Raw genomic sequence first — 19,109 nt, forward strand, 5'->3', positions numbered from 1 at the left:
ATGTATCACATCTGGTGGTCTTGCCCTGTTATATCAGAGTATTGGGATAGGATTAGTAAAGCAGTGCAGGAGATTTGCCGGGTGGGCTCACCTATATCCCCGACCGTAGCACTCTTGAACCTGCCAGATTGCAATTATCCACTTGCCAGACACTCATTGTCGGCGCACCTCATAGCTGCAGCGAAACTGCTCATACCTAAATATTGGCTATCCAAAGAAACCCCTAGTCTCCAAGAATGGGTCAATAAGGTTCAGGAGATATGTCAACTAGAGGAATTGGCAAGTTGGGAGTCATTGTCTCATGACAAATTTTTGCTGACTTGGGTGAAATGGGTGGAATGGCATAAGGAACGCAATAACTAAGAGAAGTTGCATTAGGGGAAAGGAACAAGAGGAGTTACTCTAAGGACAAGAGGAGTTACTTTATTGTTAAATTGTCTGGTTAGCTAAAGTTGTGGAACTAAGTGTGCGATATCAAGACTAAGTCATCGAAGTTGTTTACACATGTGTGATGCTAAGTTGTCACCCTGCATATTACACCCAATTTATTATATTCAACACTCAATATCTTTTATCGTATTCTTGCTTATCGACCAATGTTTGAATATGGAGTACTATGTTGTTCTCTTCTTGTTGTTGTAACATGTTTGTCATAACAATAAATAAGATTTGATTAAAAAAAAACACTGATCAATAAGATGATAATACCTTTAAGCTTGGTCTGCTTCAGATATCTTGAAATGAAAGTGTTGTAGGTCTGTGATTTGCAGAGGATAATTCTTCATGTTTTTTTTTTTTTTTTTTTAAAGGGTTGTTCATGAAGACAACCCTGTCCATATGCAGTGTAAGGCTCATGCACACAACCATATGTTTTTTGCAGTCCGCAACAAATTCGGATGACATCCGTGTGCGTTCCGTATTTTGCGGAACGGAACAGCTGGCTCCCTAATAGAACAGTCCTATCCTTGTCCATAATATGGACAATAATAGGACATGTTCTATCATTTTGCGGAACAGACCTACGGAAACGGAATGCACACAGAGTAACTTTTTTTTTTTTTTGTGTGGACCCATTGAAATGAATGGTTCCGCATACGGTCCGCAGAAAAACGGAACGGACCGCAGAAAGAAAATACGTTTGTGTGCAACGGAGGTTGCATGTTTTCTGGGGCTTCCTCTGGGTACTACAGATTCTCCCCATACTTCAAAAAACTAATGGTTAATTAGCTTCTGATGAAACTGGATCCAGTGTGTCTGATGTAGGGAAATCAGAGTGGGAGCCGTAATGGGACTAGGGACTAACTGAAAGGTGAGCACTGCTGAATGTGCTGGGGCTACATGAGCACTGGCAAACAAATCTATGCAGTCAGTGACTTTCCAGAGAGGCAGCATTCCTTCATTTATTTGGGATGTTGAGAAAGGTAACCATGCTATGGAAGCTATGTTGTATATCTGCTAAATTGTATTGTCTTGTTTCAGGATCCTAACCAACTTATACGTGCAAGCGCTTTGCGGGGTGTTATCTAGTATCGGTGCCAATTATTGTCCCTATAATGATGCTGGCTAATAAAAAGAAGCCGCAGCAAGACTTGTCTCCCTATGTGCGGGAAGACTGCAGCGCATGCCATCCAGATGCTTTATAGGTAAGATGGCTCCCAATTTATAACTCAGTATGACACTTAGCCACTTTAGTCTGGCTTCACATCAGCTACACAGCTTTGTCCTTTTTATTAAGAGTCGGTTCCTTGGTCTGTAACTTCTTAATCTTTATAAGAATGTGGACAGTCAGATGTTTTGTTCTCTACCACAGTGTTGAGGTTAGGAGGCAACAGCAATGCTCCCTATCCCTTCAAAGTCAGTTTAGTAATAGAAAGCCACAGGGCTGAAGGCCTTTCAAAGGGATTCTTTAGATTGATGACCTGTCTTTAGGATAGGTCATCAGTCTCAGAATCAGCTGTGGTCTGACAACCCGCATCAGCCCCTGCCGATCCGCTGATACCGAGCAACTCCACTTCTCCACTGTTTAGTGGACAGAGCTGGCTACAGGCAGCACTGCTCCCATTCACTTCAGTGGGAGCAGGTGCTGCAGTAAGCAGCTCGCGCCAGTAGATAGGCCATCAATATAAAAATGCTGGGAAACCCTTTAAAGGGGTGGTCAGAGAGTTTGAAAGAAAGAGGCACAGCAAATGTTCCCTTTCAGTTCCCCACCAGTCCTGTTCAGATGATGTGTTGGTCCCCTGCCAGTCTTTGTTACAGGTGACAGCAATGACATGCCCCTACACGCATGTAACCACCGGGAATCAGTGGTCTTACCAGTAACATTCCATACTTATTGGTGTCGCCGCTCAGAAGCACTCTATATTCTGGAAATGTGAAGATCTTCTTGTGCTCTGTTAAGACATGGCACCTTCACATATGTCTGGCCTTTCTGTTTCTTTTCCCTCTTCCTTCTGGAGTAGTAACAAAGTACAAAAAGACCAAAATGAAACTGACAGCAAAATGTCCCAAAGTGTTCTATGGGGTCACTGTACGCAACTGTCATAAGTGAACCTGTCCTTTGCAATACTTTCATCAAATGAGGTAGCCCTTTTATTGCACAGTAAGTTAGCATGCAACATAGGGTTATTGGGGTTGACTAATGTGTATTGCTTAAGAATCCACTACATCGCTTAGCACGCATGTAGATGCGTGCCAGTGTGTAATAAGACATGACATCCAAGCTTTCCCAAGATGGCAGCTGTGTCTTCTGGTTAACAGGCGCTAAAGGCACTCATCACAGGCACAGATACAAGATGTCCATTGCTTTCCCTGTAACTAGGTGAACAGATCTGTAGAGGAGCCTGCACAGTAGAAGACACTGCTGCTCCCTTGAAAAAGCCATGGATGCTGAGTCTTGCTTACATAGTTACTTACCCCTGGGCATCTCCATGGATGGGCTAAGTAAGCCGAAAAGCAAATGCAGCAAATTCTTAATGCTGTTACACATTAGTGTAATACATGTATGAAATTTTTGTAGAAAGTAAAAAAGTCCTTTAAGAAATACCAGGGAGGTCTCTTTTAATAGTGAAAGAATGATCTTGCAGAATCACTAAGCGTGTGTAATAATGTGTTTACTTTAATAGCCTTGATCCAGAGCAGAAGGACATGCTTATTGAGGTCATCGAGAAACTTCTTAAAGATAAAAGCACGGTAAGTTCTCACATTCTGGGCCGTTCTCTAATTTAAGGACTGCAGTGTTTGATCTTTAAAGTGTAATTGTTTTTCAGGTGACTTTGTCACTTTAAGTATGTACACGAGGAATAACACTATTCAGGCTATTATATGACTTGTGTTCTACACTACTCAGCAGATTACCCCTTATAGACTTCAACTCTAATCAGCTGTCCCTGAGCTCAGCTACAGAGTGACTGAACACTATACCATGATGTTTCTGAGTTTCTCATGCTCTGCATGTATAGAGAAAAAGTGACCCCATATGTCTGCCTCTACATATACTCAGATGCAGCATTGAGGACATTATACAGCAGTACTGAACAGTGTAGTTGTGAATCCAAAGCTGGGGTGAGACAGAGAACTTACTTGCTGTGACTCTCTACCTGTTGCTCTTTGCTCTCTGCAGCTGCTCCCCTCCTCATCCCTCTCTATGGACTTCTCTAGACAGCAGCTGTAACCTGATCTCTCAGTGAAGCTGATAATTCTCTTTGCCTTACTGAATGTATTTGATAAGGCTGGAGTCAGAGAGCAGCAGGAAATGAGTCTGATAAATGAAAAAAGAGGGATTTTTCTTTAATAAAAATATTATCACTGCTTGTACATTTGATTTATAGGAAAAGTTGAAACAACAGAAATGCTCTGCCTATGGCTAACATGGGCTAAATAGTCCAGCAAAGTAAAACCTAGACCTAGCCTCTTCGTATAGCTTTACAAATTTTTAGTTTTTGTTTACCTTTTTTCCATAGAGAAGCCATGAATAAATAAACTAACTGCTGTTGATGGATCTTCAGATTTCACCAATCAGATGCTTAATCCTAGTGTGTGGGGATAAGTAATGTTCTCTTTAAGCACCTTACAGCTCTTTAAGGGTACTTTCAACTAGGGTTTTTCTTTTCCGGCATAGAGTTCCGTCACAGGGGCTCTATACCGGAAAAGAACTTATCAGTTTTATCCCCATGCATTCTGAATGGAGAGTAATCCGTTCAGGATGCATCAGGATGTTCTTCAGTTCAGTCGTTTGACTGATCAGGCAAAAAGATAAAACCGTAGCATGCTACGGTTTTATCTCCGGCGAAAAAAAACTGAAGACATGCCTGAATACCGGATCCGGCATTTTTCACCCATAGGAATGTATTCGTGCCGGATCCGGCATTCAAAATACCGGAATGCCGAATCCGTCCTTCGGTCTGCGCCAGACCGGTAAAAATGTGAAAAAAGATACAAGACGGATCCGTCTGTCCGCATGACAAGCGGAGAGACTGATCCGTCTATGCAATGCATTTGTGAGACTGATCTGCATCCGGATCCGTCTCACAAATGCTTTCAGCCAGCGGCAGATAGGCGGATCCGGCGGCCAGTTCCGACGACGGAACTGCCCCGCCGGATCACACTGCCGCAAGTGTGAAAGTAGCCTAACCCCTTCCCAACATCTGCTCTACATATATGGCAGATGTCAGGTCTTTAACACTGGGTTCAGACCTAAGCGTATTTTGATATGCAGGTTTAACACGCGTTTTTGTGCGCGTTTTTGTCCATAGTCAACGCGCGTATTACGCGCGTTTGTGTGATTGACAGCAGTGTCTTATGGCCGCAAACGCGCGACAAAACGCCCCAAAGAAGCTCAAAGAACTTGTTTATGCGTCGGGCGTTTTTCAGCGCGTTCGAACGCGCTGTAAAACGCGAAAATGTGAACCAGTCCCATAGGTAAGCATTGGTTTGCATCGGTTATGCGTTTTACAGCGCGTCGAACGCGCTGTAAAACGCGCAAGTGTGAACTTAGGGTAAATGTGGTGCCTGCTCAAGAGCTGAGCAGGCACCATAGCCAGTGGGCGCCTGTTTTACTCAGCAGGCAACCACAGGAAGTGTGTTAAAAAAAACTTCTAAAACAAACCAACAAAATGAAAAGTTAAAAACTATATCCCTCTTTTTCCTTATTATATGTAAAATTAAACAACAAAAGATAAACATCATTGGTGTTGCTGCTTCTGAAAATGCACACATTATTAAAATGTACAAATATGTAGCCGGTACAGCGAACACCATAATGGCAAGAGCAAAATGGCCAAATAGCCGTTTTCGGTCCTTTTCACCTTCCCAAAAAAGATATATAAAAAAAGTTATCAAAAAGTCATACATACTCCAAACTAGTATTAACAAAAACAACAACCTGCCACGCAAAACAAAAGCCCCTTACACAGCTCCGTATATGGAAACATAAAGAGGTTCTGGGTATCAGTCCTCAATAAGGAGCCCAAGGGGACGTCCCTCTGGCAGTTGGAGCCCAGCACCGCTCCACTGCTAATTTATTCACTCCTCTTCGCCCGACCCAGAGTAGAGCTGCACGACTTGCTGGATGGAGGACAGAGGAGCAGGAGTGGCTAAGCTGGCGCATGCCCAATGACTTCTGTGAGGCCGATGCCAGGATACCGCGTGGGCGCTGACATGTGTATACAGGGCGCATGCGTGGGATTACAGACGCTGCACAAACATTACGTCGGCGAAGAGGAGGGAATAAATTAGAAGTGGGGCGGTGCTGGGCTCTGAAGTAATGGGTGTGGCTGGGCTCCAGCTGCCCGAGGGACGTCCCCTTGGGCTCCTTATTGAGGTTCTTTGCATATTAATAAAACCGATTTTATAGACAAAATAAGACACAGGGCAGTAATACTAGTATATTTTAATGTAAATCGTGGAGACTGATGAGGTCATATTATTAGCTCAGTAAGTAAAATCCAGGTGACAGTGTCCCTTTTAAGCATTAAAATATGACAAATACTAATAGAAATCTGGTATCGCTGTAATTGCTCTTCCCTGCAGAATAAAGGTAACGTGTCCTCTGCACCACCATATAAAAGAAACCTGTAAAACAGTGGCTCAATTAAAAAAATTTTCATTCCATCCCATTAATATTTAAGTTTCTCTTTCCAATACGTATCATATGTAATATTAAGTGGTGCCATTAGAAAGCTCAGTTTGCCCCGCAAAAAAAACATAAGACCATGTAAACGGAAAAATCTAAATGTTATGGCTTTTAGAAAACAAGGAGTAAAAACTAAATGCAGAAATGGAAAATGGCTGCAGTGGGAAGGGGGGTTAAAATCTAGATATATTTCACGGATATGTTTGTGCCAGGTGTGGACCACATATGGGCGCCAATCACCCTATACCAGATCATGGTACATTGTGCAAAGATTTTCACAAGCCTCTGTGACATTTTAGTTATCTGACAAGATGACATTTTGAGCAAGTTCCAGCATATACCGGTACTACTGGGACTAATCCTTCTAGACTATGCATGTCTGGTAAATGCAGCCGTGGCACCTTGCAATGGATTGTAATACAGTAGCCCCACAACATCCATACGGCAGAAGCAGGACTGATTCCCGGTGTAGCTTATTCTCCTTCCGCTGCAGGGCTGGAATATTTAATAAGATTTCATGTTGTCAGCCGAGGCGAACATAGGTAAACTGCTGTTTTCTTAAGTTATTGATTTAAGGACGGCAAGAGCATCACTGTTCTGAAAAAATAACTGTTTGTGCCGATGTTTTGTTGTGATGGATCTATTATACTGCTATTAGAAGATTAATGACCGATCTTTTTCATCCTCCATGTCTGGAGAAAATTGAAATAAGAAGGGGAATATCATTCGGGTCCTATGATTAGGGCAGGTAGAGGATCATTAATTTAAGAGAAAAGAATCTTTGCAGCATAGGCCACCTTGCAGCACATTATCAATCATCTTCCCATGCACTTCTTGTGATGACCCCAGCACTCTGCAATTTTTTTTATATATTTTTTTTTTTTACCCCACCCCCCACACCACCCTGTTAATTAGAATTCATGACCGAATAGATGCAAGGAAACATTTTGTACCCCTCATATTTTTACAGAGAATTGATTGTTATTAGAGGATCCATTTGCTTAGTGTGATTTTTTTCATTACCGGCTTGTCAACCACCATGGATAATCTGGAGAAAATATGAACTCCTTAGATTGAGTGTCACTTTTGTTGATGGTTCATGTAGTTTACCTTGGAGCACGGCTAATGGCTCAAGTTCATAGCAACAGCACAGAAACGTGTGGCGACTGCTGCAAGACAAATGAAGCGTGTTTATAGCTTTAATATAAAAAATACATAAATGGAAGGCTGCATTTGAATTTGATGAGCTCATTGCTAGTTTTGCCGGAGTGATTCATTTTATTTTTTTTCTTCTTCTCCTCCTCTTGTGGTGAACGCCACCATTGACAAAACTGGATAGAAATGAACGGTCGGGTTTTTAAGAAGCAATATTTTATACTTTTAAGTTACCCGTGAATCATTTCATTTTAATTCCAAGAGATTTATGCCATACTGAACGTTTAATAAGGTGGAATGATCTTCTGTGCCTGAGCAGTAAGAGTGTGCATTTTTATTTCATTTCAGAACAGGCAGGAATGATGGCAACAGAGGAATTATTATTATGTATATGTATGTGTATGTATGTATGTGTGTGTGTATATATATATATATATATATATATATATATATATATATATATATATAAATAAATTTGGGATGATCTGTCACCCCTGAGTTCTTATTAGTGAAGAATAAAATTGCATTTTATTAAATATTAGTTTTTGTTTTTTCCTTTTTTTTTGAAGCAATTTTTATTAATGAAAAAATAAATCATCTGAGAGGTTATGGCAGGTTCAGAATTTGTCTCTAAAGTTTTTATTTTATTTATTTATTTTATTACCAGCATGCAGGTATAATACAATTTGGCGATGGCAGATTTGGTTCTCGTAGAATAGTGCCTATCAGCCATACTTGGCGACAACCTTTGAATTGTAGCATTTTATTCCTCATGTTGTGAATTTTTTCAAATCTAATTTACATGACTGATCCTGTAATCCCCTACAGATTTTCTCTGCGCAAATCTTTGTGAAAAATCGGCAGCATTTCTATCATGTGTTGATATACCCTCAAGACGTAGGACATATGGTGGTGCAGGCCACTTGGCTTTGCCACCTTTTTCAATTTTGTGTCCCCTGGATGCAGTTTTGGTTGTTTGTGACATGTCTCCTCCTGCACCTGAAGTTTTGTGTCCTGGTGTCAAGAGAACAGCGGGAGTAGGAGGGCTTTGCCATTGCGGAGAGCCACGCCTTTTTTTTATCCCTTCTTTTTTTTCTCCATTCATTTTTTTTATTTTTTATTAATACCCACATAAAACCAAGGTAGAAAAAAAATAAAATAAAATGGGGGAGGGGGAATGGCCTTCCATATTATGGACCAAACATCAAGTGTATTCCTTGTTGAGTAATTAATTCTCTCCTATACTTTCACTTTCTCCACTAAATTAATCCAGTTGTTTACACAAGGGGGTTCTCTAGACATCCACACCCCTGCAATAATCACACGGGCCAGGAGGAGCACTCCTACCTCTGATAGTTTCGTATACCCCCTGCCAAAATTACTGAATGTATTTACAGGACCAGCATAGATGTAAAAAATCTGCCACAATCTGATCCCCACGCGGACAGCAAGGGTCGTCCCCCCCCCGGCAGGGTATACATTCAGCCAGTTAACAAAAAAAAACAAAAACTGAACCATGACGTGATTAGTCTTAAGCGAACAGAAACTCATAGATTTGTGAATCCTATCCCAATCAGTTTGCTTCAGTCGCTTATCCTCCCGACACCATCTCTTTTGCCCAGGTGATGGGTAAAGGGAGGTGGCACATTGAACCAAATGTTTATATATCTCTGACAACTTAATTTTCCTCCCTTGTGCATTAACCAATGTTTCCAAACTTTTACTCGACTCAATAGTAAAGAGGGGAGATTGTCCTGTACGAGTATAAGCTGAAATGAATTGGTTATATCGAAGCCAACTAATTCCTTTAACCCCCTCCATTTGCTGAATTTCCTCAAATGTTACTAAACACCCATCTCTAAATATCTGTGAAATATACTGTATACCTGAACCCTTCCAAAAAGTGTCAAATAGCATGAATCTAACTTCTTTCAGGTATACATTACCCATTAACGGTGTACACTCAAGTGCATTCAATAAACCTAATAACTGTTTTATAGCATCCCATACACTAACAAAAATCTTTGTGGTTAATAAAATAATATTTAGTATTATGATATTTTGGACATTTGTCTTCAAAGTTCTCGTTACCTATCTCCTATCTGGCTATCTACCAGACTACCTCATATTTATCTATCTCGGGAGTGCAGAGCCACTGGTTGCGGCCCACATCCTGCTGGAAAGAAACACCGCTGATCATGCGATCAGACGTATTTCTGCTTGGAGAGCTGCCCAGCATTGGATTACAACCCTGCTCCTGCAATCTAACAGGAGCAGGTTGGGTCATCAGCTGTCAGTGACGGCTAGGGTCCCACGGAGAAGACAGTGTATTACCTCTTCTGCCTTCTCCTGTGCTCGGTGCATAGTGGTCAATGAGCGCTATGCAGTGAGTAGAAAGACCTTTTCAGGGCTGGTCTTTAAAGGGTTAACCAATGAACGCTTTCCCTGCTAGTAATTGCATGGCATCAGTCAGACAGATATAGCCTATCACTGGGGGGCAGGAGGCGGTAATGACCAGCGAGCGCCATCCTCTGCAGCGAAGGATAATGCTCCTTTATGAATAGGTGGCGGATTGGCAGGGAAGGAAATTTCGCCACTGAAGCCCCTATTACACTGCATGATATTTAGGCCGATTACTGAGAACAAGTGTTCATAAGAACGCCTATTCCTGATAACTTACTCTATAATTGTTCCACCGATCAGCCGATAAACCAGCAATCACTCATTTGTTGGCTCGTTTGCATCTTTCATCAGAATAAAAGATTATTGTCAACACTTCTCCCTGTGTAATCAGGAATGTGCTGCCGAGAGAACTCCATGACGGTAGTAGCGATCATTCCTCCCCTTTCACTTTGCATCGGCTTGTGTAATACCCCAATGCAAATGAGCGCCGATCGACATCTATCTATCTATTATCTATCTATCTATCTTTCTTTCTGTCTCATATCTATCTATCTCTTATATCTATCTCTTATATCTATCTCTTATATCTATCTCTTATATCTATCTCTTATATCTATCTCTTATATCTATCTCTTATATCTATCTCTTATATCTATCTCTTATATCTATCTCTTATATCTATCTCTTATATCTCTCTCTCTCTCTCTCTCTCTCTCTCTCTCTCTCTCTCTCTCTCTCTCTCTATCTCTCTCATATCTCTCTCTCTCATATCTCTCTCTCTCATATCTCTCTCTCTCATATCTCTCTCTCTCATATCTCTCTCTCTCATATCTCTCTCTCTCATATCTCTCTCTCTCATATCTCTCTCTCTCATATCTCTCTCTCTCATATCTCTCTCTCTCATATCTCTCTCTATCTATATCTCTCTCTCTCTCTCTCTCTCTCTCTCTCTCTCATATATATCTCTCTCTCTCTCTCATATATCTCTCTCTCATATATATCTCTCTCTCATATATATCTCTCTCTCTCTCTCTCTCTCATATATCTCTCTCTCTCTCTCATATATATCTCTCTCTCATATATCTCTCTCTCTCATATATCTCTCTCTCTCATATATATCTCTCTCTCATATATCTCTCTCTCTCATATATCTCTCTCTCTCATATATATCTCTCTCTCATATCTCTCTCATATCTCTCTCTCTCTCTCTCTCTCTCATATCTCTCTCTCTCTCTCTCTCTCTCTCTCTCTCTCTCTCTCATATCTCTCTCATATCTCTCTCTCTCTCATATCTCTCTCTCTCTCTCTTATCTCTCTCTCTCTCTCTCTCTCTCGTCTTCATTATATGTATTATAATATTAGGCTTGTCTTCTACAGTTGGGGACTGTGTCCATTTTCAGCGAGCAGAGCAGCATGCCAGCAGGAATGATTGAGAAATACTAATGCGAAATAGATTTTTGTTTGTGCAGATTGCATCACTAGGAAATAGCTGAGTACTTTATTATATCCAAAATGAATGAAAAAAATTAGACGTCAGAAAGTAAATTTGTTGGATGAGCAGAGAATTGTTTTTTCCACTTACCGAGACAAGAAAGGAATTTACATTCTAATCTAGGAGCAGACGTTCTCTGATGGAAATAGCTCTTTTGGCTCGCTCTTGACTCTCTTTGCTGCTGCTCTTTGAGGTTCTTTACGGTTGTACGTCTGATTCTTTTTATATTGTAGCAGCATTTTGCTGAATCCCCCTCGGCGGCCGTGCATTGTGTGTATGAATACATGGGGTGTTCTGAAGCAGCGTTCACATGTTCCAGTTGGTGGGTTAGGAGATTTGTGGACAGATGAAGGTGTTAGTGCTGGAGATGGCAGCTCCTAATGCAGTGATTAATTATTGTGGCTCTTGGCTTGCCTAGCCATGATTTCCAGCTGCTGAATGGCTTTCTCCAGAGTGAAAGACAGGGTTAGAGGCATGATCCATCTTGGGGACCTTGAATGTGACACATTGTGTAGCTGTTTTCCCACATAAAGTATATTGTTGCCTGCATCATCTGTAATTCCTTGCAAGAAAGCGGCTGTATATTGTGCCTTAAACCGTTTGGGTAAAAGAAAAGCACATAAACCGAACAAATATTTCTATCAAAAATGCAAAAATAATAAGCGCAATCTATTCACTGCTTGCTGTAGCTGTTCAGGTTCCTGTTGGCACGTCGTTGATAGAGGCGGTATGTCCTTTGATGGGCCCAGACGGTCACTGCCATTGTTTTGATGTCACTCTGACATCTCACTGCAGTGACAGTGACCTGACAGTCTCCTCAAAGGGGTGTTGGGGGGGCACAAGTAGCTGTTTGTGTTTTTAAAGCAGTTGTCACTCCAGAATTAGGTGTTTTCCGAGATTTTTATATTCGTATCTGATTGGCAGAGGTCTCGTGTGTTGATCCCTCGTTTCAGAAGGCACTGGTGCTCCTGTGAGCGCCGCAGCCTTCTCTCTGCTCGCCAAGCACAGCTCTGTACATAGTATAGCTTCTGTGCTAGGTGTCGCAGCTCAGCCCTATTCACTTCTATGGGACTGAGCTGTGAGAAGGCTGCAGCACTACTGCAAGAACCGCTGCCTTCTCGAACAGCTGATTGGCTCCCGGCTTTGGATACCCACTGATCAGATACTGGTCTACAGTATTAAAATCTTGGAAAACCCCTTTAAGATCAGAACTTTGACTTGGCCATTCCAAAATGTTTGGAGGTTTTCCAAGAGCTTTTTTGTTTTTGTTTACTTAATTTTATAGGTTTGCAGTATTGCTGCGGCCTTCTCCCGTTTTCCATAGGCCATGTGACTTCATGTCCATCGGTCACATGGCCTAGGTGCATCTCAGCCCCATTGAAGTGAACGGGGCCGAGCTGCGTTACCAAGCACAGCCGTTGTACAATCTAGGGTGCCTTCTCAAACTGATTGGCTGGGGTGTTGGATGTCGGACCCCCATCAATCAGATACTAATGACTTAGGTAATTAGTAAAAGAAAAAAACTCTTTGAAAACCCCTTTTAACTTTATTGTTTTTTAGCCATTCTTTTGTGGAATTATTTGTGCTTAGGGCCATTGTCTTGCTTCATTACCCACGTTCTTGTGAGATTAAAGAATTCAGAATTTTTTGTTTCATCAATTATGGCAAACCATCCTGGCCTAGATGCAGCAGAACAGGCCCACACCATGACAGTACCAGCCCCGTGTTTCACAGATGGAATGAGGTTGGAATACAGTGTTATTCTTTTCTACAAACATAACTGTTCTCATTTAAATAATACCTTTCACCAGTCCTGACATTACAATATAGTTATCTGGCACTGTAGGGCATTATTAGTAGGTGTCATCGCTTTAATTTTTATTTTTTTTAGGCTCTCCTCGCTGTGTCCCCGTTTTGGTTTCCCACCCTGTATGCTAATCCATACCATCGGTACAGGGAGGACGAGATGGGCGTGTTTCTCAGCTGGCACCTTCCTCTCTCTTGCTGTGAGCTGCCCAATCTCAGCGGAGTGCGTCACAGCCATGGAGAAAATAAAGCTCACGGCTCACAGCCAGGGAGACATCTACTAATAATGCCCTATACTGCCAGGTAGTTACATTGTAATGTCAGGACCGGTGAAAGGTCCTCTTTACGGTAATCCAAAAAGTTCTATTTTGGTGTCCTTCGTCCACAAAGCATTGTTCCAACAGCCTTCTGGCTTGTCCACATGATTTTTAGCAAACTACAGAAGGCAGCAATGTTCTTTTTGGAGAGCAGCGGCTTTCTACTTGCAATTCTGCCATGCAAACCATGTTGTTCTGTATCCTCCTGATGTTGGACCCAAGAAACGATAACATTAGCTAATGTGAGAAAGACCTTTTAGTTGTCTACAGGTTACCTTGGATTCCTTTGTGCCTTGCTGACTTTTACATACCTTGCTCTTGACGTGATCTTTGTTGGTTAAACATTCCTGGGGAGGGCAATAATAGTCCTGAATTTCCACCATTTATACACAGTCTGACTATGGGTTAGTCCTAACTCCAGCCTGCTGAGCGTCAACAACTGTTCCTCTGAGGTCCTCAAAAATATCTTTTCCTCATCCTATAATAAATTTTTACAAACATTTGTTGTGAAGGTCAGACTTTGATAGATCCCTTTTAAAAAAAACAAAAAAAAAACAGTGTCCATTCACACCTGATTGTCATCCCATAGATTGAAAACACCTGGTTTTGATTTCACCTTCAAATTATCTGTTAATCCTAAAAGGTTCTATCTCACACTAATCGAAATGATCTGGTAACGTTCGTAAGGTTGTCTATTATCACAGCCTGATGAACGTATTGAAAAAACAAAAAAACTAAACTTTATTGTAATCTATTTAAAATAGGGCAATTCCTATATGTCACAATTCGTGACCATCAGGCAACCAGACTTAGCAAGTGCAGATGGGATTTATGTTTAACCCTCTACACTCATTAGAGTCTGGAATAATTCTTAACTTGCTAGCAAGGGGCTGATAATAATGTGCTAGCAAGTTAAGAATTATTCCAGACTCTAATGAGTGTAGAGGGTTATACATAAGTCCCATCTGCACTTGTTAAGTCTGGTTGCCTGATGGTCACGAATTGTGACATATAGGAATTGCCCTATTTTAAATAGATTACAATAAAGTTTAGTTTCGTTTTTTTTATACCTTCATCAGGCTGTGATAATCCTAAAGGTTCACATACATTTGCAACTTTCAGACATATAATATGTGACCATGTTCTCAATAAATAAATGACCAGGTGTAATATTTTTGACTCATTTGGTTATATTTATCTGCTTCTAGGACTTCTGTGAAAATCATCTTTGTACTAGCTACCTGGTTCAGCAGGAACTGGCAAACTTTCCTTGAAACAACCCTATAACGATGGGGCGATCCCAGTAAGGAAAAAAAACGAGTTAACCCTGAGCAGTCCCTGTGTATAGGAAGAACTCCTTATTTGTGTTCACCGGGTAGCTGCCAGAAGGTGGAGCTGGCAGGTTTACTAGTTAAACTAGCCGGGGTAAAAAAAACTAAAAAAACTGGGAGGTAAAATGTCAAAGCCAAAAACAGTTTCCAATTGCAATAATAGAAACAAGCAGAGTCAGAACCAAGAGAGATGAAGGTACAATATGCACAAAGTATCTAACACACATTAGGAACCAGGTTGAAAAACAAATAACTGGCGTTGAGCAGCCCCACGGCAGGATTTAAAGGGTTGTATCGTCTCGGACAATTGGGGCATATTGCTAGGGTATGCCCCCATTCTTTGAAAGGTGCGGGGTACCACATTTGAGACCTGATCTGACTTTCAAGGCTCTGTTAACGAGACCCCACACCTAGCAGACAATGGGGGCATATCCTAGCAATATACCCCCATTGTCTGAGATGATACAACCCATTTAAGTAGAGCACTGATGTCACTGTCTGTCCCTGAAGCCAAGTGTCCTTCTGCATCTCTGGCCCATAACAGCTGAGCTCGTCAGGGTATGCCCTCCCCCACCGCATTGCCTGGCTTCTGAAGCATAGATCACTGCACTCCATAAACACCTCTTGAGTGAACCACTCGCTTATCCAAGCCAGATTTCCTATGGCAGATTTCGAGTTCCACCATATTAATCACCATCATTTTGAGTAGACCATCCTTGTAGAAGACCACATTTGAATGGTCTTCTCAAAGATCTCTCACTGTAGTTGACCAAGATATCCCTGCTATGACCCTTGCTGTTACCACAAGCCCATTCTCTGATTCTTTACCGTTAACACATCCAATGAAGGCGCTATTGTTGACTGCCACGTAAATTTGAGTTCATGAGTGTTACTTGCGTTCTTTGATTGTTTACCACTAGTTAGAGAGTGGTTCCTGGGTAGTAATGAGCTCCCACACACATCAGTTGCATAACGTAGTTACTAATTAAATTCTTGGCATGAACCGCCACCTGATGATGTTTTATATCCGCTTTATGTTCTTGTGTGTGCATAGCTAAACCATATCTTTTGGCCTTTTTCATGCTATGAATGACAGGAAAAGCAAATTATCTTAACATGCCTGATGTATTTTATTTAGTTCTTCCAAATAGATGCTTGGTTTGCGGATTGAGTTGTCTTCATGCTGGTACCAGCAGGCTCCTGTATATGGACGGGCCTGGAGTCAATAAATGCAACTTCACGCTTATGCTGATTGGTAATTTTATAAAATCCCCCAAGGACTTCCAGCATGCTTAGCATAATAACAAGTATATATTCTGCTCTGTTTTCTTGTGATTGTTATGTTGGGTGCATATTAATGTACACACGTTGGCCAAATACTACAGGAAGAGAAAGAAGCCGAGAAATATTAATATTAGTACAAATAACTTTTTTTTTTCTTTTTTTTCCCATCAACTGGTCTTTTCATTCAGTTACCGTTTGAAGTCATTTGGGAAATTGCTGCTACTTACAAGTAATCCTGTTTGCTTTCAATAAATCAAACCTTTATGCTCCCCTGGGGTTTTGTCTCTTTATTTCTGCTGTATACGTTGCCGGTGACCGTGTGATATCTTGGTATGTGCAGAAAATGACATCTCCTTATGCATGCTTTACTGATTGCTTGAAGGAAATGTTAGCCCTTTCATGCTTCCTTTTATGTGTTTTTCATTGTGAGAAACAGCAGATATTTTACAGCATCATCCATGTGCTGAGATATATAGGGATCAGCTACACAAAAGTATTTTTTGTCCGTGCCAGTTCTGTTTTAGTTTTTTCCTCTGTGTGCGTTCCGTGTCCGCATGTCGGTTCCGCAGAAAAATAGGAAATGTCCTATTGTCCGCATTATGGACAAGGATAGGATTGTTATATTCGGGGCAGGCGGTTCCGTTAAATGTGAAATGCACACGGCATCCTTGTTTTGTGGACAGCAAAACAACAATGGTTGCATGAATGAGCCCATAGGAAGTTGTTTGGCCAGGGTCCTGACACTAAAGAGATATCTCAGCTGTGACTTCATGTCTGTGATAAGGATGCACTATAGTTCTCTATCCCCGTATAAGGGTACGGGCACAAAATTACATTTTCTGATGCCGTTTTGAAGCCAAAGTCAGGAGTAGGTCATGAAAGGACCTATGCAATGTTTCCTCTTTTTTTTTATTTTATTCTCACCTGGTTTTGGCTTGCAAAACTACTTACGGAAACCTGACTGAGTTTCCCATACCTTAATACAAAATCAGGGATGTAGTTTGTGAGTTGACAAGAAGTCCCACCTGTAGACAAGACCACATAATTTCACACCAACTTCTCATTAGGGTTCATTGGACATGCTAAATTAGTTTAATATGAATCCATTTCCCACTTTCCTGTAATTTAAACATCTTAACTCAGTGTTCCTCAACTCCAGTCCTCAGGGCCCCACCTGCCGGGCAGGATTTGAGAATATCCCACAGAATGAATACCTGTGGTAAGTCCAGATGCATTGACACTAATTATATAATCTGCTCAATACTAAGGAAATCCTAAAAACATGATCCGCAGGTGGATCCTGTGGACTGGAGTTGAGGAACACTATCCTAACCCCACATACAAGAAGTTGGTAATGGAACTGAAAACCTCTATATAAAAAGGTTGTCCTCCGTGATGAGCATGACTCTGTTAATTTTTTGTTTTTGTTTTCTAGCTTGTTGCAGGTAGTGTCGTGATGGCCTTTGAAGAGGTTTGTCAGACAGAATTGACCTGATTCACAAAAATTATCGCAAACTGTGTAACCTGCTGGTGGATGTGGAGGAATGGGGTCAGGTGGTTATAATTCACATGCTGACTCGATATGCTCGTACTCAGTTATCAGCCCGTGGACAGAGGTGAGTGTGGAGAGGTTTATTAATGCTATGGCTTGAGCTTACGCCTAGACTTTTTGTAGCACCTTTAATTGAGTTTAACTGTCGAGTGACAGCTGCAGGCACAAGATTACATGAATTGTGCTTTGGACTACAGCTATCACTCAGTCAATTAAGGTGCTACAAAAAGTCTCAGTATAGCTCCAGCCTAAATAATAATTTAGTTTCTAACTTTGGGTACGTCCACTCAGGTTATAAAATACTGCAGAATAGTTGGCAGTGAACAGTACATTAACCCTTTGCAGTGGGCTTCCAGGATATTGCACTTATTTATCAAAAACAGTGATAAGCTGTAGGTGATAAATGTTCTCTGGTGATACATAATCAGTTCTCACCTCTCCTGTTCTTATGCTATGAACAGTGGTAAGCATGGTGTTCTAGTGGTGATAGATAATCAGTTCTCCCCTCTCCTGTGTTCTGCCCTACCCTTATACCAGGTATTTTCCTGCTGCTCCAAGTTCCTTAATTGCAATGCCTGAATGTGTTCAGTGGTAAGTTCCTCCTCTAAAGACCGGGAGGAAGTTCACTACCGGTCATGCCTGCAGTCATCACAGAACTGCTGAAGGGAACAGGAAGGCAGCATTAAAGGGGTTGTTCAGGAATAAGTTACTTTTCACAGGAGCCTGCAGCCTGCGTCTGCTATGGAAAGAATCATACTTGTCTACTCCCTGCCGCTCTGATCCTGTGTGCCGGTTCCTGTCCTTTGCTTGTTTAATTCATCCCTGCAATGGCATGGCTATCTGCTCTGCTGCAGCCAATGACTTGATTCAGTGGTGATGTGTCTCTTGTGAACACGCCACCAGTCATTGGCTGCAGCGGAGTAGGTGATCAATCTGGAGAGGAAGTAAACAAGCTGAAGACCGGGAAGATGGACCCACGGGAGCAAGTGCGCAGGATCGGAGCTGCAGGTAGCAGGCAAGTATGAATCTTTCCATAGCAGGAAAATCCGTTCATGGCAGCACTGAATGTAGCAGCTCCACGTTTTCATGTTTCTTTTAGTCCTGTTTAGACTTGCACATGATTCCCTGCATTTGGCCTCATGCACACGACAGTTGTTATTCTCGGCCTCTGTTCCATTTTTTTTTGCGGATAGGATGGGGACCCATTCATTTCAATGGGTCAGCAAAAAAATGCTGATAGTTCATCCATTTGTGTTCCGTGTCCGTGGTTTCCCTTCAGCAAAAAAATGCGGACAAGGATAGGCATTTATTACAAGGGATCTGTGGGAAAAAAACGGATCCTCCAAAAAAAAAAACGGATGCCGCATCAGTTTTTTTGACGGACGCACAATTTGCGGACGCAAAAAACAACTGTCGTGTGCATGAGGCCTTTTCCAGAATATACGTATATAGCTTTTAACTTGTACTGAGAACAAATTCATAGATTTCTTACAATTATTAAAAGTATGAGTGTTTTTCCAGTTATTAAATGCATACCACATTGTATATTTACTTACAGGAGTTTAGAAAATTTCAGGAATTGTATTCCAATAATTATGGTTTAACCCCTTAAGTACTTGGCCCATTTTTGGTTTTGCAT

The 19,109-nt window shown here is 41.4% G+C and overlaps 1 protein-coding gene across 1 annotated transcript in view; it reads left to right on the plus strand.

Annotated features, from left to right (window-relative positions):
* The window catches only part of AP3B1 (adaptor related protein complex 3 subunit beta 1), a 287,452-nt gene that overhangs the window by 85,846 nt on the left and 182,497 nt on the right, over positions 1 to 19,109 (plus strand). The window contains 7 exon segments of the mRNA XM_040419630.1: positions 1,480 to 1,519; positions 1,522 to 1,607; positions 1,609 to 1,643; positions 3,123 to 3,189; positions 17,354 to 17,393; positions 17,396 to 17,534; positions 18,342 to 18,489. Coding sequence (XP_040275564.1) covers positions 1,480 to 1,519; positions 1,522 to 1,607; positions 1,609 to 1,643; positions 3,123 to 3,189; positions 17,354 to 17,393; positions 17,396 to 17,534; positions 18,342 to 18,489 — 555 coding nt within the window.

The sequence above is a fragment of the Bufo bufo genome, chromosome 2 (assembly GCF_905171765.1).
Source record: "Bufo bufo chromosome 2, aBufBuf1.1, whole genome shotgun sequence".
NCBI classification, from domain to species: Eukaryota; Metazoa; Chordata; class Amphibia; order Anura; family Bufonidae; genus Bufo; species Bufo bufo.